A 23,381-nucleotide genomic window follows, 5' to 3' on the forward strand; every position below is an offset into this window, starting at 1 on the left:
AAATAGGATGAGTTTACCTTGAGCCACCGGAGTGTGTTTCCTGCAAAAAGTCAAGCGAAGACAGCAGTCTTTCCCAAAGTCCTCACTGCTTTATAGTGGGTTTTGCTGAGGAGTGGCCCATGCAATTAGTATAACCAGTATCACCAGGATCTTAGTTGTAATTATTATTAGCTAGAATGGGAATTAACTGGGTAGGTGTTGTCAGGACACTTTTGCAATGCGGTCATTTCCGACAGCATTGAGTCGATCGCAACTGGACTGTTGTCTTAGAACAGTGGTTCCCAAAGTAGGGTATGCGTACCCCCAGGGGTACGTCAATTGCAATAAGCACCTAACACTCAAAATTACAAGTACGCCTTGCACGGTGCAGGGAGACCGCAGCAGCAAGTTGTTCCTTGCTCTGTGTGCATCATATCAACAAATAAGTAAGTTTGAATTATTACTTTGTGCATTAAGAGTGTTTCATTTTGAAGATTTATATTGTTTATATTGGCATTACAATTAATCCCCACATGGCCCCAGCGGTGAAAACCTGGCACTGTCAGTGGAGATTCACTCGAAAATGAGGCTTTATTTTTGGTTTATGTTGTTTTTTTTAGTATTTTAAGTACTATGAAGAAAGGGGGTGGTTCTTTTAGAGTTGGGAAATCATGGAAAGATTCCGGTCAGATAATGGACACTTCACACTCAACAAGGAGGATAAAAACTAGCAAACTGCTGTCAGTGCTGCACTTGTAAATCACAGTAAAACACACCCACACATGCATGCAGCCCAAACCAACCGCCTGTACAATGTCACAAAATGCTGGACTGATAACAGACATCAATGTTAAAGAAACCTTTGGACGGACACTGCTTCATCAAAAATCTTGTTATTTTTGCTTTGTGCTCCAAAAGGCATACATTTAGTTTGTGGTTCATCATGTCTATGTAAGTAGACATGTTTCATTTGAAATGAAGTACAGGCAAAAACAATATGAATGGAAAACCATGTTTGCTCATGTGGGGTTGTGTTTTGTTGAACCTTTGAAGAGCGTGGTTCTTCTCTACTTGTAAGGTGCTGTCATGCACACCGCAAGTCAATTATCTGTGTAAACATGGACTACTTTAACCAGCAGCAACTTCCCATGCACTTGGAGCACAACTAATGCTCTTAATTTTTATTATGTGTAAATTAATACAATTGTCAACATGTAATTAAAACATAAGTAGTGTAATTCATACAATTACTGACATCAATCACATGGATTAACTGAATATTTTTCAATTTATATATGGATTTTTTTTATTTTTTACAGGGCTGCTGTGTGACAATTCCAATGCCCCCACGCTTTCCTGGTGAGGTGTTCTGGGCATGCCCAGCCAGGGATTATGTCTCACAGCTGCCCTGGGAACGCCTTGGTGTCTTCCCGGTGGAGCTGGAGGAGGTGGCCAGGGACTGGGAAGTCTGGGCTTCCCTACTGAGACTCCTGCCCCTGCGACTCGGACCCGGATAAGTGGAGGGGAATGGAATGGAATGGGAAGATGGCAATGAAGTAGACCGCCTAGATAAAACCATTGTTCCAGTAAGTAACAGTAAGTTAGTAGTAAGTAAGACTTACTAACCACTTCTTTTTAAAGACTGTTTTCATGGAAAATTGGACTTTTTAAAATTTTGCCCATCATCCACAACACATATAAGCACATATAAGTAGCGGGGGGTGAAGTGGGAGGAAACCAGAGTACTCGGAGAAAACCCACACATGCACGGCCACACATGAACATGCAAACTCCACACAGAGATGGCCGAGGGTGGGATTGAACTCGGGTCTCGTAGCTGTGCGCTGCGCGCTAAACACTTCCACTGTGCAGCCACACTTATATGCATATAAAAATATATTATGTTAGCACCTGCCCTTTGTGTCCATTAATAATAAAGAATCCAGACACGTGAAGGTCATTCATGGCATCCCACAGGGTTCCATGCCAAGACCTGTGCTCTTCAACCTTTGTATGTTTCCTTTGTAAATCTAATGTAAAATAAAACACTCCATTAACATCCAATGCTACGCAGATGACACACAACTTTCTACTTCTCAATGAAACTTCACCAAACTAGTCAGCTGTCCAAACTCTATATCACATGTGTCAAACTCGGGCGCGGGGGCCAAATTCGGGAAATGCATAATCTGCCCATTCCACAGCTGCAAACTGACCCTCAGTTCCTGACAGTGGATGCCCTCCTTGAAGCCATCTTCACCATCCGGAGCGACATTCCCACTCGTCTCCTGGGAACACTGGCATCAAGCATGCCCAAAGTCTGGTGCAACAGGCTCCTCTGTTATGGAACCATCTCCCTGACTCGATCCGGGGCACAGACACCCTCTCTCTGTTTAGAAGTCAAAGCATACAGTTGGAATTGATCCCTGATACGCTAATATGTATCACATATAACCATTCTTCCATCTATCTCTTTACTTCTCTACCTCAACCTAATCGGTTGCACTCATTAGTAAACTGTAAAATCTTACAGGTGATCCACGTGATGATGCTGATGCTGATGATCTGTATTGGCGTCTGCAGCATTAAACCCAGATCGAAACAGCCCAACTATACAGCAAAGTTCAGGAAGCATTTGTTTCTGCGTCACTTTTCAGACTTGGCTTTGTTTAACCTTGACAAAGATGATGAATTAACAACCCGTGTAATGATTTGTCAGGCTTTCGCCATCCGCTGTGTGCTCATTGCAGGTTCGTTAGAGCGACAGTCAGACAGTGAAGTAGATGCAAGGGTGATTTGAAATGAAACCCGTGGAAACAAACTCAATGAGATATGAGAGCACTTCAGAGATTGACACCTGGTGAGTGTGCAAGATGATTCAGACATGTTTTTTGTCCCGCCCAACCCGAGTGACGAGTTGTGTGTTGGTTTGAGTTTGTGGCAAATCTAAAGGGGGTTCCTACATTATAGCGATCTTGTGTATCTTATTTATGCTGTATTGTGTAAAACTTAGTAACAACATTAAATTAAAAGCACAGAATGAATACAGAGCCACCATCCACAGCCTGGAATATGTTTTTCAGAAAGATTATTACGTCGCTGTCTGATGTGTGTGGTAACGGGCAGTGTGCTGGCATAAACTAACTTGAGGTTGCGCAACAACATATGTGCACATTAGCATCAGAACCTACGTTTATGCATTCCCACATCCACACAGAGATGGCCGAGGGTGGAATCGAACTCGAGTCTCCTAGCTGTGAGGCCTACGTGCTAACCACAGCCCGGTACCATGTCATGTTTCTATGAAACATTAAGAACAACAACAGGCTTCTTTGACTTATCTCAGCTTGCAACTAGCCAACAACATACATACAGGTACTTCCTGTTTTCAGATAATGTGGTTCACACCTGCACACTATATCTAGTGGCATCATCTAGTATCTATGCTACTATATCTAGTAGCATCATCTAGTATTTATACTACTATATCTAGTAGCATCATCTAGTATTTATACTACTATATCTAGTAGCATCATCTAGTATTTATACTACTATATCTAGTAGCATCATCTAGTGGTTCACAGTGGAATCACATCTATCATGACATCCATCCAGTTTCTGTACCACTTATCCTCATGAGGGTGGTGGGATGCTGGAGCCTATCCCAGCTGTCTTGGGGCGAGAGGACACCCTGGACTGGTGGCCAGCCAATCACAGGGCACATATAGACAAACAACCATTCACACTCACATTCATACCTATGGACAATTTGGAGTCGCCAATTAACCTAGCATGTTTTGCACTCATACACCGTGCAGCCTTTATCATGACATATATATGTATATATTTTTTAAACTAAAACTGACTAAAGCTATTTTTTTAATTTTTGTATTCATCGACTAAAACATTTTTTAGCTTTTGATAACTAAATCTGGACTAAAAGTATCACATATAGAAATGACTAAAATGTGACCAAAAGACAGAGAGTAAAACTAACAATAAAACAACAAAAGTATTATACAATAAATTATTGATCAGGATAATTACTTTGAAACGAGCAAAGCCTCTGTGAAATCTGCAAAGCGCAACCCAAGCGTGACTAAAACCTGTACAGGTATATTCGCCCTTATGGACTATGGTTTTTCAATATATTTTACAGTGTGTGGGTTGTGGTGAGGCTTAGTCCCATTTCTCATACTGGGAATATTTCAAGTGAAGGAAAGTCACTTGAAACCTCTACATCTTGTAGAACCGCTGCTCCTCCGCACTGAGAGGAGCCAGATGAGGTGGTTAGGATGCCTCCTGGACTCCTCCCTGGGGAGGTGTTCAGGGCACGTCCAACCGGGAGAAGGCCTCGGGGAAGACCCAGAACACTTGGAGAGACTATGTCTCCCAACTGGCCTGGGAATGCCTTGAGATCCGCCAGGAGGAGCTGGACGAAGTGGCCAAGGAGAGGGAAGTCCGGGTCTCGCTGTTTGGGCTGCTTCCCCTGCGACCCAACCTCGGATAAGCTTTGATGGATGGATAAAAAAAAATTGTCTCACTCCCACTTTGTCTTTTTGCATTTTGAAGCTTTGCTTAGAACCTCCTTATGATCCAACAGTGCAAAATATCAATTCTTCCAATTTTTCAACTGGTCTTAAAAATTCGAGAAGAGTGATTGTACAGTACAGCACCAATTGGAACCCCAATGAATGTCATGGCCCCCGTTTTTACTGTGTGAACAAATGAGTAGCACTTAGAAGGGTTTGAGTCACACAGAAAGGCCCGTCAACTGTGGCGCTCATCCCCCACTATGCCCCCACCTCACTCAGGGACCATGTGGCCTTGTTGAATAGACCCCGCCTGTATTTCCGCGCTGTGACACACACAGACCGCCCCCCCCCCTCCGCTTGCCCTCGTCTCGCCTCCGAGGCTAGTCCATCTTGCTCTTCTCTTTATTGCACATGCACAGCACTCTCTCTCTTTCTCTCTCCCTCGCTCTCTCTCTCTCTCAAAGCGCTCCCCATGGGCTCAGCCTTATCAGAGCTAGACCTACTTGCAGATGAGCTTCACCTCAGGATGAATGGACTGTTAACGTTGTGACTAGCCTTCATCAGGTACTATGTCTATCTTTTTCCCCACTTTCTTTGCTTATACAGTATGTGTGATGTGTAAACACTTCTGCTGAGGTTACACTGACTGGATAGACAAGGAGGCGAGTACTTCAGGGACCAGCCGTGCTTTTGTGTTCTTGTGCACTTATTCTTGGCGCTTGTTGCCACATTATGTAGGGTAAAGGTTAGTGGCTACCAAGCAGCAGGAGCAGCTACTTCACTTGCTTAGAGTAGCACGCTTGATGCCGTTTAAGATGAGAAACCAATACGCTGCTGCACTTCCACTCAAATACTGCAAGTGTAAGCAATGTGGATGTGACAATAATGTGTTCATTTCAATGAATACAGTAATTTGGGAATCTATTCTCAGTTGATGGACAGCTGTTTCACAGTACATGGCTTGAGACAGAAAATTGGCATCATTGTGCCCCCCCCCATTTGTGCCAGGCTTGTAAAAATAAATAGCTATCCCTCACTCTGCCAAGTTTAGGAAATTTGCTTTCCGAGATGTTGAAAATAGACATGGGTTGTTGACAGAATCACATACTTGGTGAAACGTCACACTGACAAGTCTAAGACCGTGTTGAGTCTTGTTTGAACACCCCCCCCCCCCCAACGAATGCATCATCATCCCCACACAACTAATTGCTGATGAATTACGCATTCATTTTTGAAATTGTGCCCCAGCCAGGGCACGTCACTCTCTTCTGATAACACACCATTTAATATGGCCGCTAATATGGCGGGCTCCTGCAGATTCAACTCCTTCATGGCAATTCCAAAGATAACGTTCGGTTGTTTAACTGCTTGCTGTCATATAATTTTATGTGGCCCCTTGAAAGCCTGGGCTGCACATCAAAAAGAGATCATTTTATTATTTATATTAAAAAATATTTTTATATATGTTTTAATGTTATTTTTGTTACTAATTTAGTTTTTTTTGCTTTTTAATATTTTTTTTTTTTTTTTTACCCACCCAGCCATCTTTTATGCCGTTTATCCTGACTCGGGTTGCGGGTATTTTTAATATTGTCATAAAAAATGAGTTCCATTCATTCTTTTTCTGTGCCGCTTATCATCACTACGGGTCGTGGGTATGCTGGAGCCTATCCCAGGTGTCTTTGGCGTGGTACACCCAGGACTGGTCGCCAGTCAATGGCAAGAAACATAAAGACAAACATATAGACCACCTATACCTCCCACAATTTGGAGTCGCCAATTAACCTGGCATGTTTTTGGAATGTGGGAGGAAACCGGAATCCCCGGAGAAAACCCACGCATGCACGGGAAGAACATGCAAACTCCACACAGAGATGCCCAAGCAGAGATTCCAACCCAGGGCCTTCCCGTTGTCTCGACTGTGTGGCCAACATGCTAACCATTATTATACATGAGTATGGTTTTACAGTTACAGTTGCAGTTATGGTTACATTGCAGTCACCATAACTGCAATGTTATGGTTACTGCAATGCTACAAATGTACAAACATTACCTGAAATGACTAAAGTATCAAAAATATTGATATTTTCATTTGAGTATTGATTTCAATACTTCACTATCCATCTGCACATCACTCGTACTCGTTCCTCCCACCTCCCATTGGATGGAAATGAAATCACTTGGTAAAAGTGAGTGTGAACCTCAACCAGTCCAGGTTGTTGAGTGTCCTTTTTAGGCCCTGGCTCGGCAGGGAGCCGCCGGAGTGACAAAGTGTGCACTGAGAATGTTGTTTTCAGGCCGGCGTTGCAGATAGCATCTCTAATAAAGTGTGCCTCCCCACTGCGACACGCTGTGACATGTGCACTTTGATACCGCGACATCTGCAGCGTCCAGATGTGATATTTGTCCAAACAAACCCCTCGTCGATCTCTTAAAGGAGCAGTGAAGAAGGCAGGCTGGTGCACAATAGCTGGAGTCTATTAAAACCTCTTTAATGCATTTTATCAAATACGGGCCTCCACTCATAAAGATGCCAGGTCTTAAATCATTCCCAAAAAGACAAAATAGGAAAGGAGAGTATTTCCCACTATTCGGTGTAATTAGTTTCACCCACTCTTTCTGGCCTGTTTTCTTTCCATTTTTCAATGTGTCTATAATTGTGAATGAGTTTATTGACATAGTTTGTAATATACTCTGTATATATACTGTATAATGAATCATTATTTGTGAACAAAATCAATTTAAAACACAGTTATGTAACATAATTGAATTATTTTTTCAGAAAGAAAGTTTGAAAAAATAATGCTTGTATTTTTTAGCTATTTTTTTAACCAAATAAGTAATCACATACTTTATTACTACAAGAGACATCAATAAACTTGACTTTAAAACAAAACAAACATTTCCAACCAACCCACCTACCAAACTGTTTTAACTAAAATTGCAAAATGGAAACTTTTGGCCATGTTATTATAAAAGTTGTCCCTGTTCCTCCTAATAGAGTTGAGAAAATAAACTACAATTTCAGTAAATAGGGTAGAGTAAAAATAGTTAATTATTTATGAAGCAGCTGGTTATCTGTAAATAAACTTTCTCTTTGAGGACTTGCTGCATCCATCTTAGAACTGCTTCTCTTCGCTATCCAAACAAAGCACCACCAAAGGTTTCTATTTTTGTTTTAAGCGCAAAAAACTAGTGGGAAAATGTAGCTAAAATATAGTCGAGTAACTATGCCGTGAGGGTATGACCAAAAATGAATGAGAATGTACTGTAAGTACATTACAATAATAGTATGAAGTATTAATAAATAACAGAGACCGCCCCCCCCCAGGAGGTGTGGTCGGGTCAAAGTCTGCCTTGATGATGCATCTTCTTTATTAGACTCTTAACCATATGTGGTGACTTTGGGCCGAGGCATCATTTTTACACACATTTGCAAGATAATTTGCCACACTCCCACAGTGAAGCCAAAGGCAGGACCACACAAAAGCAACATTGAGGAGAAAAGTCCCTCTGTTGCCAAGCAGCTTTGGCCCTCTGGTGACCCACTTGCGGGCAAGACTGCGGTCATTGTCTTCACGGTGTCAAAAGTTCAATTTCTATCGGCAAACAAAAAAAATGAGCACTCTCACAAGCAAGGCTCATCGCAGCTAGAGCTCGTTTTCTCAGAAAATCAAGTGGGATTGTACGGCTTTGTTTGTGGCGAACATCGCACCTGAACACAAAGCCATAACTCATAACTCACGGTAATCATGACTGACTCATTTTAACCTCATGAGATTATGTAAGATGTTTCTCAAAACTGCAACCCGAGGGGTAACAGGAAAGTGACAAAATGACAGGAAAGAATTATTAACGGGGACATATTTTGTTCATTTTTCGACCCTTTGTGTTGAGTTTGTGGTCTCCTATAGAGCAGCTACACACAATAACCCACAAAGAAAACTTTTTGGATTTTTGCAGAATCTGCACTTATTCCATCTGTATTTCCTTTTTATGTACTTCCTGCCATAACAGTCAGTTTTACTTTATTCCACCCATGGCCCGCCTCCGGGCATGCCCACTCTGCTGTGATTGATCACACACCCAAAGTGCTTGCTAACTATGAACCATAAAAGAAAGTCCACCTCTTTGTGACATCACAAAGGACCGGTTTTACCACACCTTTTCAAACCGAGCGTTTTGAGCCATCCCAAAATTCTTTCGGGCTCACTTCCAAATGAGCAAACCGACGTTAAACATTAAAATATGAGTTTGCACTGTAGCTTACAAGGCTATGCAAGTGTTGCTAACGTTTATGGCCTCCTTATTGTGCTTTTTCCACTTTTCTAACCTATGAATGTAGTTCGAATGTTGTATTCTTGTGTTGAACCAAGTTTCAGATAAAGATGTTTGCGCATTAGAAAGTGAGCCAGGAAGAAATTTGGGATGGTTCGGAACGCTCGATTTCAGAGAATATTTTCTAACACTGGCTCTCTGTGACATCAAACAGAGCCGGGGTTCCTTATATGGGCACGCGATGTAGGCCAGATATGCTCTAGGACTGTCCTGCCTGCAGTTCTTCTTCGCTCTGTTTACAGTTGTTATGTAAGGCTCCCAGGAAAGCTTTCTATGAGGCAAGCTCAGGCAGAAGTGGTTGGAGTTGGTGATTCCCAGGAAGAGAAAAACATTTTCATCCGTCAGAGGCTGAAATAGTGTACACTTCAAAGGTTGCCAGGCATAAATAGTGGATCGCACAAATAGTTGAGCAGGACAGATTTAATATTTTTATTATTTTATGCTATTCATTTTTTTTTACCATAAACTAAAACATATATTGTTGATCTATTGATTTCCCATGTATTGGTATTACTCCAAAACATGCATCAAATTAAATAAACTGCAAACTGTACAGTTAGTCCATGTGTTCGGTATCACAGCATCCCAAACTCATATCTACTCCAAGATGCTTCAATTCTGATGCACTGTATTATTATTATTTCCATCATCAGCTCTGCCAAAGTGTATTAATAGAACCTTGTGTGTATACTATGTACTGTAATTGCTCTTTTCATTCTTGCCTCTTTGTGCCAGTTTCCTGGAAGCTGCTGGACTCTTTTGCTCCCATGTCACCTGCTGTTTGCCATCATGCACAGTCCCCTGCGTTTCCTCCCCTCATGCTCAGCTGCCTCCACTTCTCTCACTGTATTTATATAAGGCTCTTCTCTGTCAAGTGTTCGACTATACCCAATGTCTTTGGCTTCATGCTGCTTGTCAGCTTTTGAAGCGTGCTCCTGCTTGCATGCTGACACCTGCATCTGTGGACGTTTTTGCTTTGGATACCCAAAGTTTGTGCATATTCTCTGTTCGCAAACTTTGTTTTTTTTCACCAGAATAAGATGACTTGTTGTTTTTATTGTGCAGTACTTTCTGCCTGCCTCTTAGTTAGCTTTTGGGTTTGTCCCAGTGATTGCAGCATTATTTAGAAGACATTGACAGTGAATGCTACTGGCATTCTTTTGTGTGCACATCAACGTGTATATTTCACACTGATGTACGGTGAGGTCCACAAGTATTTGGGCCTATGATTTGGCCTTTGTACACCACCACATTGCATTTGAACTAAATTGCTTTCACAAATATTTACCTTGGAGGAATTACTAATACTATTACTAATACAACTGGGAAAAAAATGAAATGCATTATTGTCACATGATTACGCAAATAGTGGAATTATTAAATTAGTTTTAGTACATTCTTTCCTGGAGGCAAAAACAAAAACATATCATAAATATGGTTTATTTATTATAATTGAAATTTCGTAACATATAATCCTCTATTCCATTTTTTCTTTTACATTACTAAAATATGAAAGCGAAAGTAAAATATTTTACTAAAATATTTGCTTGCTTATTTCAATTTTTAAACAACTGAAAGGCTTTATAACCCATAATGGTAGTTTTTTATTGCATGGCTCACATTACTAAAAATATTGGCATTTAATTATTTTTAAAAATGGAAGAAAAACACCTTAATAAAATGCACCTTGAAACAGTAGGTGGTGATTTATTTTATTTTTGCTCTTAAATTCATAAACATTTAGCATTAATTTAAAAATCCAGTACATCTGTGGAGTACCAATTAAGTAACTTTAGTTACATTTTGTATTTTAGGAGGCGTCCCATCTTTGGTTGCTAGGCAGGACACGAGAATGTAGATGCACTTCTCGCGATAGAATCTATGAAATGTGTGGGGTTTTTTTTTCAATCACAGCCACTCTTGCTCACCATAATAACATCGTCAGTGCCGGTCTTCCTCGTATGGATTAACACTCACAAAAACAAAGTACGGTCTTGAAGACCACACTTTTTGTACATTAAAATCTCTTCATCGTGTTGGTGAGTCAAAGCGACGCAATAAGTGGCAATGAAGATGAGTCGTGTTACACAGGTAATCTCCACTTCATTGTTTGCATAATATAACCTTTGTTTGGAGTTCGTCATCCTTATAGAATCCAGATATTTACAAATTAGCCAACCGTGTGTCGTCGGCTTTCTTGCCCCAGCCTTCATGTTGCTATCTTACTTCCGCAAACATTGTGGCGTTCGTTGCCAGATGAGACGTATTGAAGTTTCATAATCAATAAACAGGAGATCAAACTGAGTGTAGAGTTAGTGAATTTATTGTACATCTACCAGACAAATAAACAAAAAATACTAATTATCAGCAAAAAAAAGCCCATAACAGAAATGTAAAAACAAGAAAAAGAGGGATATCCTCATTTATCTGGCAGCCCTCCCTTGTGTGTCACGAGACCCCTTTCCTTTCACATTCTAGTACTAGTATGCTACAGTAGTTGTAAGGTAATATACAATGCTGCAAAACAAGTGTTGTTGAAAAATACATTGGGTTTTAATTTTGACAATATCCTGACTTAAAACTTTATTTAGAAATTATATGATGAGAAAATAACAGGTGAAGCCCAAATAAATATTGTACTCGAGAACACTCACGCTCTTGTTTCCAAAACGTGACAACTAATTTGATACATAACAAGTTTTTTTTAAACTTTAATATTTATTTAAAGTGACAGCTGGGACAGGCTCCAGCTCCCCCTGTGACCCTTGTGAGGATAAGCGGAGAATGTAGCTCTCTCTGCCCACATGAGCATTTATTAACAAGTATATTGCACACATTAACTCATTAAATCCCAGCCAGTTTTCCAAAAGCCGCCCCTCTTAGTCCCTCCTGTTCGCCATAAACAACAGCAAGTCTAACATGCATGACTTTCACACCAACCTCAAATGACATTTGAACATCCAGCAGCGGTGCTGGATGCTGACCACTCATGAATGAAACGTAGATCAGACCAATAGCCAGAGCTGGTGGTGTATAAAGGCAAAATTGTAACAACTCACTGTCCCAATACTTGTGTACTGTATGTACTGTTTCTTTATTCCATGCTAATCCTTGGTCATCTTGTTCCAGTGTCATGGATAAGCCCTTTGACCCAGAGGTCAAGTTCAAGTCGAGCATAGGCACAGCTCCATCTGGACCAGTGCTGGTGGCCAGAGGACAATGGTCCAGCAAAATCGAGTTCCTCTTAGCCGTTGCGGGACAAATCATTGGACTCGGAAACGTGTGGAGGTTTCCCTACCTGTGCTACAAAAATGGAGGGGGTGAGTTGAAAAAATACTTTTATATTAACTACACATCACTACTTCCTGAAACTGCACCCTAGTCACATCATTGGACAGCTTAGGTTCCCAAAGTGGGGTACACGTACCTCCAGGGGTACGCCAAGTACATGAATAAAAATGAAAAACAATTAGCGCCCAACTCTTACAATTACAAGTGCACCTGAATGTCTCATGGTGAAGTTGTTCATTGTTCTGTGTGTATTATATAAACAAATAAAATTTGATGATTAAGAGTCTTTAATCCTGAAGATTTTGTTAATATCGGTGTCCAATCCCATGCAAAATAGACATTTTTGACCGGTAATTACTATAAAATTAACTAAACAATGAATTATAATGAATTATGTTCAATATTTTAGGTTAATTAAGAGAAAAGGGTTTATGTTTTTGAACTGTGCAGGAGTAGGCGCTGCATGGCTGTGGTGTGGGAACTACTGCTGCACAGGGTTCAAGGCGTAAGAAAAAATAGCGGCTTATACACCGTAAATGATGCTATATACATATATATATTTGTAAAACTATAATAACCCCACCTCCTTTTTTGCAGGTGTGTTCTTCATCCCTTATGTACTCTTCCTCTTCACTTGCGGCATCCCTCTGTTTCTGCTGGAGACGGCTCTGGGCCAGTACACCAAACAGGGCTCCATTACCTGCTGGAAGAAAATTTGTCCCCTCTTTGGAGGTAATATTAAGAACACCAAAGCATTTTCATCAGGTCCAAACATCCTGTTTAGATAGCATTGTTCTCATTTACACTGTCGGAGAGCTTTTATCTTGGAATTTTTTTCTTGTGTCAGGGAAACATCACATGTGTTTTCTAGTTGATGCTTGTTACATTCAAACGTCCAGCCAGGCGATAGATATGAAATGAATAGACCTCAGAAGTGGAGAACTATCACACCTGTGCTTCAAATATTGCAGAGATGTTCTATCATCACTCCTCGTGTTGTTTATTTACACACAAGATACATACAAATACTTGCAAAAGGCTTTTCCCAGAATTCAAAAAAGCACATGTTTGTTTTTGTGGTTAACATGTCACTGCAGAGGACTCACCAAAGGACATAAACATGAGTTACAATGGTCACATTTTGCCTACTGTAAGCGTGTGCATGTGGTTGAATGAGTCCCTCCATTCTTCACATAGACAGCTTATATACTGTACTTATATTTCTTGCTATTAATGCCAATGATAATGCATTTCACATAAAATATTATTACAATGACGTGGAAATAATGCATATAATTTGAGCATCTCTGGGTGTGGGTTTGGGTTTTCACCGGGTACTCCGGTTTCCTCCCACATTCCAAAAACATGCTAGGTTAATTAGCGACTCCAAATTGTCCATAGGTATGAATGTGAGTGTGAATGGTTGTTTGTCTATATGTGCCTTGTGATTGGCTGGCCACCAGTCCAGGGAGTCCAGCTGGGATAGGCTCCAGCACCCCGCGACCCTTGTGAGGATAAGCGGTAGAAAATGAATGAATGTAATTATATTGATTTTCATGTTAAAGTGTCTTTTTAAAACAAAATATTGTGTTTGTGGATTTGATAACACATTGTTTATAGATGGTGTGATGCCATGTGTTTTGGCTGGCGACCAGTCCAGGGTGTGCCCCGCCTCTCGCCCGAAGATGGCTGGGATAGGCTCCAGCACCCTTGTGAGGATAAGCTGTAGAAAATTAATGAATGAATATTTCTTATCTTCTTCTATTTTTCCTCTCTTAGGGATAGGCTATGGAAGTCAAGTGGTGGTCTTATACTCCAGCATCTATTACATCATCATACTGGCATGGGCCTTCTTGTACCTCTTCTCTTCCTTCAGTGCTGAGCTTCCATGGGCAAGCTGCAGAAACAACTGGAACACTGGTAATGAAAAAAACAAACATACAGGCGGTTCTAGGGTTAGTGTTTTGGTGGTTCCAACACACTGCCATAAACCTTTAATGCACCACAAAAAGAGTGTAGTCTTGCTGCTACCCAAAACAGCAGCACCTGGCGAGGCATGTGAGCAATCCCTGCAGTCGGAGTGTAGTGAGTCTATGCTGAACTCTTTTCAACAGAGTCATGTGTGGAGTTCAGTCAGAGACGTATTCTCAACTGGACGGTGGCAGAAAACGCAACATCACCTGTGAGGGAGTTTTGGGAGTAAGTACCAAAACACACAAAAAACATGTTTCAGTGTGTGGAATATCAGCGGATGTGTGATGCACAGGAGGAGAGTACTGAACTTGACAGGAAGTGTCACTGAGTTGGGAGGAATGCGATGGGAGCTGGTTCTTTGTCTTCTCTTATCTTGGATCATCTGTTACTTTTGTGTGTGGAAAGGAGTCAAGTCCACTGGGAAGGTGAAGCGTATTATCGTCTATCTTTCTGTGCAAGTACAGTATATGGAATCTAATAAGTCATCCTCACCTTTACGCAGGTTGTGTACTTCACCGCCACATTTCCATATCTGATGCTCGCCGTGCTGCTGGTCCGTGGGCTGACGCTGCCCGGGGCCTTAGATGGCATCAAGTTTTACCTTTACCCAGACCCGTCCCGCCTGAGCGATCCACAGGTACGTATTGTATGAGCCTCACTTTGAAGTCAGCACTTCTGGATCCTTCCATCATTTAAAGTCAAAGTTCAAAGTTTATCTGTTGAAATGATGGAGCCTTGTGTTTATTGTAATAGTTTTGTTATTTTACTTCTTATTTAGGGTTTAAATACCATTTTCACATATTTTAAATGATTCTGTCCCATCCTCAAAAGAAAATAAAAAATAATGACATTCAAACCCTTGAGTATTGCCAAGGAAAATTAATAAATAAAAATGGAAAGATCAGTACAAAATAACATTAAAATGTAATAAACATGATAAAATTTGAATAAATTCCATGAATTTTTCAGTACCGCTTGTCCTCACAAGGGACACGGTGATGCTGGAGCCTATCCCAGCTTGAGGCGGGTAAAAATGTTGACTGTCACAGTGACAATTGATGTGCAAAAAAAATAAAAAATAAAATATGTATATATATATATATATATATATATATATATATATATATATATATATATATATATATATATATATATATATATATATATATATATATATAATTGTATATAATATATATATAATTGTATTATTATTATTTTATATTATATATATAATTGTATTATTATTATTTTATATTATATATATATTATTTTATTATTATTATTTTATATATATATATTTTTTTATTATTATTATTATTTTTTTTTTTTCGTTTTCATTAGTTTTATTCCAAACAAAGAGAAGTCACTGAGAGTATTGGTCACTCATCTGTTCCCACTTTGCACAGGTGTCGCTTTGCAACTCCTGGTGATGATTGATTGCTTTGCAGTCAAACATTACCAAACAAACAAACATGACGCCTTTTTCACAGACACCAGCGTCAAACTTTCCGCTGAGCTTCCACTCTTGTGCACACCGCAGGGGCGTCCACGTGTCACAATGTCCTTCATGTGTCTTACAGGTCTGGATGGACGCCGGCACGCAAATATTTTATTCCTACGCTATTTGCATCGGCTGCCTGGTGGCACTTGGCAGTTACAACAAGTACAACAATAATTGCTACAAGTAAGTTTGGCATGAAGCGTTACCAGTACCAGTGGGAGGAGTTCTTAATTATAAGTCTCAAATCCAAGTCGAATCGCCGGTTTATTTTGTGAAAATAACCGAAAGTGAGTTGGTCACTTCGGCTGGCTTAAATTTTTGCAGAATTCATCAGAACAAAATTATAAACGGTTGATATTTAGACAAATAAATGGCACACTCGGGATCGAAACGGCCACTTTCTTGCCAAAAAAATCTCAATAAAGTTATGTATTTAAAGAGTTTAGAGCTAAAGTGAAATCAGCTTCAGCCTGTCGGGTAGGAGCTCAATGCATTGTGGGTTATCATGTAGTACGCTGTATTGTAAACACTTTGCATACTGTCTGATAGTACAGGCATGTATGTAGTAGTTAGTATGCGGTTTCGAACACAGCCTATAAGAGTTTTATCAAACATTGTGACTCCTATGAGACTCTTCTCCAGGATCACTCAACTTCAGTTTTGTATCAACCCCTAATGTATTTACCTTTTTACTGCCATGAAACTCTCTAAAGCCCTAAATATAAACATGCTTTATTCCTGTTTAAGTAAACATTGCACAAACCCAAAGCAGCAGGAGCATACTTCAAAAAAAGAGAGCGGGGGAGCCGTGTACACAGAACGTGACCTATTTTGTCAAAGTTGACTGACTCCAGAAGCAACACAAACCCGCTGAGGAAACGGTGGAAAACGACAAGCCGTTTAGGAAGGGAAAGCAGCCAAAAACCACACACAGAAAACACAAACAAGACCAATAATATCTGCCCACGAATGTGCTTTATTCCCAGTTCTGCTTGAATAGAGCTTGCGTTTTATTCTGATTTATGCGTCATGTCCAACTGAAACAGCTTTGTGTTTTTCTGGGGTTTGTTATTGTTGCAGGAGAGCAGAACAAGGCAAACATTTTATCTAATTTGGCTGAGGAAAGAAAAAAAAAACACAGATGAGGAAATGCTGTAGAGCAGTGCTTCTCAACTCGGAGGGCGGACTCCCCTGGGTGGGGGCGTGAGAGGCAAGGGGGGACTGCAGATAACATTTTTTCAACGTCTTTTACTCGCACTTAAACAATGCTGGTGCCAGCAACTCCTACTGAACATGGGTTTGTACAGATAAATAGTTAAATATGATCATGTTATCTTAACAGTAAGTACCTCTAATTGGCTAATATAGAGTGGGTGGGGCAATTTTCAAAACATAACAACAATTTTCCTTCTACAAATCAGGAAATATATAACTACACAGTACAGTACGTGGTGTAGATCACCACGGTTGTTTTGTTTGGCATGCCACCACAGAATGACGCTAAAGAGGAAAAATGTGATGATAACCATAGAACAGGAAGTGAAACTCACTGCAGCATGGAGCAGGGTCGGTCTGCTTAGTGCAATATGAGCAGTACTGTGAATAAAATAACACCAAAAATAACATGTAGCGTTATGGTTAAACATTAGCAAATAGCAAATTAGCAAATTAGAAACCAACAAACTGTTTCTGTTCCCTCTGTAGCTCTAACGGGAGGAGAAGTTAATAAATTCATATTCTCTCCTTCAACTTTGTCCTAAAATGTGTCAAAATTGATGAAGGGCACAACTTTTATTTTCCAAATAAAACTGCCCCTTCTGTATCAAAATAAATAATGCTAACTCTGACATACTCGATGTGAATTTCAGAAGAGCCGACGAAAATAAGCCTGAAAAAATGTAACCTGACTATCACAGCTACCAAGCGTATTTTACATTCACTTTTACAGTATTGTACTTACAAAACATGCATTCACACAACATTAAGTTTTGTCAAAGCATCTTCCTGCTGGAAAATGTTGAGTGAAGTGACTTGTGAGACAGCGCCCTCTGCTGGATTCATAGCTGCTGCTACTACTGTACACACAATGTACATATAATATATTTTGTCGTTATTTTCAGGGACTGTGTCTACTTGTGCCTCCTGAACAGCGGGACCAGTTTTGTGGCCGGCTTTGCCATCTTCTCAGTTCTTGGATTCATGGCTTATGAGCAGAACACAGAAATATCCAAAGTAGCCGAATCAGGTATGACATCTTAAGTGTACTACATCACAGCAGCTTCAGTATTTTTGTTTGGTCAACATGTTCCATGAATGTTCCACTGCTGTGTGAGTGCAGGACCTGGCCTGGCTTTCATCGCATACCCTCGAGCGGTGGCCATGATGCCCTTTCCTCAGATTTGGGCTATCTTCTTTTTCATTATGATCATCCTGCTGGGACTGGACAGTGAGGTTCTGCACTTTGATAACACTTTTTGTTTTATTAGTATTTTTATCCTCGCTAGGGTCACAAACGACTATTCACACTTGTGTTCCTACCTATAGTTTGAATGTGGGAGAAAACCTGCAGTACCTGCAATCAGAGAACATGCACACTTGCCTAAATAGAGATTTGAACCCAGGTCTCCTGATTGTGTGGCCAAAAAATGTCTCAAAAAACGTCACCAAATAACATTTTTTATTGTAATGGTCTGATAGTCAATCAAGGGGAGCGCTTACTGAAGTAGCACAACAACATTTTTACAGATTGAACTCAGTGCACGGTGGTCGAGTGGTTGAGACCCGAGTTCAATCCCACCCTTGGCCATCTCTGTGTGGAGTTTGCATGTTCGGGGACTCCGGTTTCCTCCCACATTCCAAAAATGCTAGGTTAATTGGCGACTATCTATAGGTTTGAATGTGAGTGTGAATGGTTGTTTGTTTATATGTGCCCTGTGATTGGCTGGCGACCAGTCCAAGGTGTACCCCGCCTCTCGCCTGAAGACAGCTGGGATAGGCTCCAGCACCCCTTGCGACCCTCGTGAGGATAAGCGGTAGAAAATGAATGAATGAATGTATGGAAGTATACGTCAATTTTTGATCAAATTAAAGACTCAAATATTGAACTAGATGTCAACAGAGGGGATTGAACCACTGGTGTAATGTGATGTGAGCAAAATGTGACCCAAACATGTCTGCTGTACATCAGTTTGTAGGTCTGGAAGCCCTCGCAACGGCGATTTGTGACCTGAAGCCTTCTTTTTTCCACGTCGGCCATCGCCGCAAACTCCTCCTGCTCATCATCAGTATTTTCTGCTTCCTCATCGGCCTCGTAATGGTCACGGAAGTAAGATCCCCACTTAAGACATTTTGTGCTATTGTGCTAGTTGCTGAGATACACATACAACGACACATTTGCTCCTCAAAAGAAAAAGGTCAATTTGAAAAGCATTGAAAATATTCATCTTAATTCAACTAATGCAATATTTCCATTTGGACTAACTAAAAAGGTAGCATTTTTATACTTTTCCACCAGATGGTGCTATTTTCCCTAGTCAAAGCACTGAGCAAAATATCTCACCTTTCCTTTTCCTGTGGTGTCACTATTGATGTTTGATAATGATGGTTAGTATCTGAGATGTACTATACTTCAGGCTGAAGTCATTTTAAAACTTTAAAAGAAAAGTGCACTTTATTTGAAATTAGAAAATGCTTATGTGAGACATGAACACATGTCTTTCTCTTTTCTGTTCATTCTAAAGATATAAAAACAGCTAAAAAGAGGCTGCTAAGTCATGAACGTAATGGTAAGTAACTATTCCACCTGTAAAGCCTTCTGAAAAAAAACTCCAAAAAGCACCAACAATGCACCAACAATCTTCCATTTACATGATGCCACCTCCATGTTAACGAAGCTACAGTGACATTGTTATTGTTACAGATTGATAAACATAATCGCTTCAAAATAAAACAAACAAGGCAATATAGGAGAGATAAGAAAAATAAAAAAATACAATAACAATAAATAAATACGGAACAGATGATAATAAGGTAATAAGTCTAGTCCTAGGTGTGTATTTTATCGATCCCCTTGTGTTGTGTTGAAAAGCTGATGACCATACATAGCATGCTAACTAGCCTAAAATTTATTTATTCTAAACTAAAGGGTTTCCAACAGAGTGTGATAGAAGGACAAAGTAAGAAGCTAAAAAAATACCACTTCCACACATAATGGGAGGATAACTTTTTCATCGAATCTAATTTCGAAATTTCATGTCAATATCACACCTAGAACTTGTCTTCAGTGTTTTATGTTTTTGACTGATAATTAATCACAAAACTGCAGTTTTTTGACCTAAAACCCAATATTTTGTGTGCTTTGAAAAATCAGTCACAATTATCTAAAATTGACGGGATTGAAGGAGTTAATATTTGTTAATGTCATTCCAAAGCACATTGACTTGTTTAAAGCAGGGGGTGGGGGTGGATTAGTTTATTAGATTAGTTTTTGGGAAGGGCCCGAAGGAGTGAGGCTATTGACTTCCAGTGTTGTAAATATACTGTACATCTTGTTGCACACACACAGGGTGGATTGTACATCTTCCAGCTGTTTGACTACTACGCCTGCAGTGGTATGACGCTACTTCTCTTTGCCCTACTCCAGTCTGTGTGCATTGGATGGGTGTACGGTCAGTACATTGCACTTTTCAACGCGTCCTTCATTCTCGGTGCAAACGTCCTCACCAGTGTGTCTCCAACATACAGGAGCAGATCGCTTTTATGACAACATTGAGGACATGATTGGTTACAGACCGTTGAGCCTGATAAAATACTGCTTGAAATACGTCACTCCGGTTGTCTGCATGGTGAGTAAACTTCCTTTGGCTGGTGAGAATAATGGTTGAGTCAGAACACGATGCAAGATTAACTTTGCACTCGTTTCGGCGCCTCCTGTTAACATGCATGAATAATGTAGCAAAGTAGTTGAGCCTGAATCAACAGCGCCTCTGCTGGTTACATTCTAGTAGTGTACTCCATTTTATTAAGTTATTCATTCATTTTCTACCGCTTATCCTTGCGGGGGTGCTGGAGCCTATCCTAGCTGTCTTCGGGCAAGAGGCGGGGTACACCCTGGACTGGTGGCCAGCCAATCACAGGGCACATATAGACAAACAACCATTCACACTCACATTCATACCTATGGACAATTTGGATTCGCCAATTAACCTAGCATGTTTTTGGAATGTGTAGAAAACATGCAAACTCCACACAGAGATGTGGGATTGAACTCAGGTCTCCTAGCTGTGAGGTCTGCGTGCTAACCACTCAAACACCGTGCAGCCCAATTCTTAAGTTAGCTTGACTAAATAGCAGCAAGCAGTTTGAACTTACACATACAGTCTTGTATTTTTTTGTCCCATTTTTATGTTTTCACTCAAATAAATCATTCATTCATTTTCTACCTCACAAGGGTCGCGGGGGTGCTGGAGCCTATCCCAGCTGAACACCCTGGACTGGTGGCCAGCCAATCACAGGGCACATATAGACAAACAACCATTCACACTCACATTCATACCTATGGACAATTTGGAGTCGCTAATTAACCTAGCATGTTTTTGGAATGTGGGAGGAAACCGGAGTACGAACCGGACTACCCGGAGAAAACATGCAAACTCCACTCAGAGATGGCCGAGGGTGGGATTGAACTCAGGTCTCCTCGCTATGAGGTCTGCAAGCTAACCACTAGAACACCGTGCAGCCCAATTCTCAAGTTAGCTTGACTAAATAGCAGCAAGCAGGTTTCAACTATTTTTTGTCCCATTTTTTATGTTTTGACTCAAATAAATCAGTCAAATAATTTTTGAGGGGGGTTGAGAAGCCATCTCTATCTGTGATTGATTCAATGCCCTGAAGATACAATGACTTGGATGAATGAGAATATTCACACGCATGAATCATTTAACCTTAACTGTGCATGTTTTTATGGGATACTGTCATTATACACCAAATTACAGCCATTCTTTGTCACGGATGCTTTCAGGGAACGTTTCTCTTCTCCTTGGTGAAGTACCAACCACTGAAGTTCAACAACACCATTGAGTATCCATGGTGGGGTTACACTCTGGGCTGGTGGTTCACGCTGTCCTCCACGCTCAATGTTCCTTTCTGGATGGTCTACAACATCAGCACCACTTCCGGGACACTTCGACAGGTAATATGGATCCACCTTGTGGTTAGTTTTGGGTTTTTTTATGTTCTACTATAGTAAAACCTGGCCTTTTTTCTTGTTAGCGGGTGGCCAACCTTTGCACTCCATCAGAAGATCTCCCCTTGTGCAAATCGGACAAGAAAGCGCTTGAACTGCACAACATGGCGCCCAAATCAGATGCCATAGTGTGAGAGGGATAAGCGGAAACACCGTGAGGCACAACACAAACCTTTAATTATCTTGACTATCTTGAATGATTTAACAACACCAAAGCACAACCTCAATGGACCCCCACCTCTTCAAGTCAAGGACACACAAAGTACATCTGGTTTGGTCCATTACTCCATTTGGTCCATATACTGCAATATTTGATGGTTTACATGAATGGAAGAAAAAACGGGCCAAGAATTAAATGGTTTTATTTTACCACTGAAGTCAGCAGACCAGTAATCATAAATGACATTTTAACTTCACAGTCAACTTTTGTTGTTGTTTGTAGCAAAATTCCGTAGCTCAAAATTGCACTTCTAACTACGTGAATCAAGTTCTTCATTTTACGATCAAATTTAAGATGGGAGTCATTTTCTTTTTTGTGTTGTTGTTGTTAAGTGTCTTTGTGTAGGTGCCAATGAAGCCATACAGATCAGCTGTAAGCTACTACTACATACTTGAGTGTTGACTAAAGCAAAAAAACTTGTGTTGGGTCCACACCAATTGTTGATTTTTATCAACCACTTTGGCAAAAAAGTGCCTTAAAAAGCTCCGGTTCTTCCATTATTCACTGAGAAACTAAACATTTTGCACTATTTATTGGATTATTGCTTAAGGTTGGTGAATTTGAAGTGTGAGGCGGATGACAGAGGACTTCAGGGGAGCAGGGCAGCTTGAGAAAAATAAAGAAAAAACAAATATACATTGATAAATACAGATACAATATACCTGAGGTTTTTGTACGATTGACCGCTGCACGGCGGTCGAGTGGTTAGCGTGCAGACCTCACAGCTTGGAGACCCGAGTTCAATCCCACCCTCGGCCATCTCCCCGTGCATGCGTGGGTTTTCTCCGGGTGCTCCGGTTTCCTCCCACGTTCCAAAAACATGGCTACCTGAAGACAGCTGGGATAGGCTCCAGCACCTCCATTCAATGAATGAATGAATGAATGAATGAATGAATGAATGAATGAATGAATGAATGAATGAATGAATGAATGATTCATTCTCACACACTACCGACTTACTCAACACTTATGGAGCACGTACGAAATATCCGAAAATACGGTGCACACATGTGACCCCCGCAAGTGTCACGTCCGAAAAAAGACATTTTGTCCAAAACTGACACCAGCAAAAAGCACAAAAGACACACGTTGCCCATTACAAAAATATAAGCGCCTGTTGAGTTTGTTTGACATGACAAAGAACCTAGGAGGCCCCAGTCTTTGCCACACTTTAAAAACCCCTCCCTTAAGTGATCCAATAGTCCACAAAAAAAAACAATATTGGGGAAAACATATTATTTTATGTTAAGTGACAAAATCAAAGTCCTGCTAAGAAACACAACCAAACACATGAGTTCC

The 23,381-nt window shown here is 40.5% G+C and overlaps 1 protein-coding gene across 3 annotated transcripts; it reads left to right on the forward strand.

Annotated features, from left to right (window-relative positions):
- The first annotated feature begins 1,570 nt into the window (after positions 1-1,570).
- On the forward strand, positions 1,571-22,899 carry LOC131120871 (sodium- and chloride-dependent GABA transporter 2-like). Of its 3 annotated transcripts, XM_078794926.1 has the most exons (16): positions 1,571-2,839; positions 4,979-5,078; positions 11,982-12,172; positions 12,741-12,875; positions 13,923-14,063; positions 14,258-14,342; positions 14,410-14,542; positions 14,620-14,754; positions 15,698-15,801; positions 17,739-17,863; positions 17,957-18,069; positions 18,806-18,943; positions 20,183-20,285; positions 20,362-20,462; positions 21,638-21,808; positions 21,889-22,899. In XM_078794926.1, exons 3-16 carry the CDS (start codon positions 11,986-11,988, stop codon positions 21,994-21,996), a joined length of 1,779 nt encoding a protein of 592 aa, XP_078651052.1. In that variant the 5' UTR covers positions 1,571-2,839; positions 4,979-5,078; positions 11,982-11,985; the 3' UTR covers positions 21,997-22,899. The 3 variants fall into 3 exon arrangements, with proteins under 3 accessions (XP_078651052.1, XP_057921248.2, XP_057921250.2); XM_058065265.2 differs by lacking the exon at positions 1,571-2,839 and having other exon boundaries at positions 4,913-5,078; XM_058065267.2 differs by lacking the exons at positions 1,571-2,839; positions 4,979-5,078 and adding an exon at positions 10,759-10,943.
- Positions 22,900-23,381: the final 482 nt, after the last annotated feature.

The sequence above is a fragment of the Doryrhamphus excisus genome, linkage group LG11, assembly GCF_037039965.1.
Source record: "Doryrhamphus excisus strain RoL-2023G ecotype Guam linkage group LG11, RoL_Dexc_Guam_v1.1, whole genome shotgun sequence".
Taxonomy (NCBI): Eukaryota; Metazoa; Chordata; class Actinopteri; order Syngnathiformes; family Syngnathidae; genus Doryrhamphus; species Doryrhamphus excisus.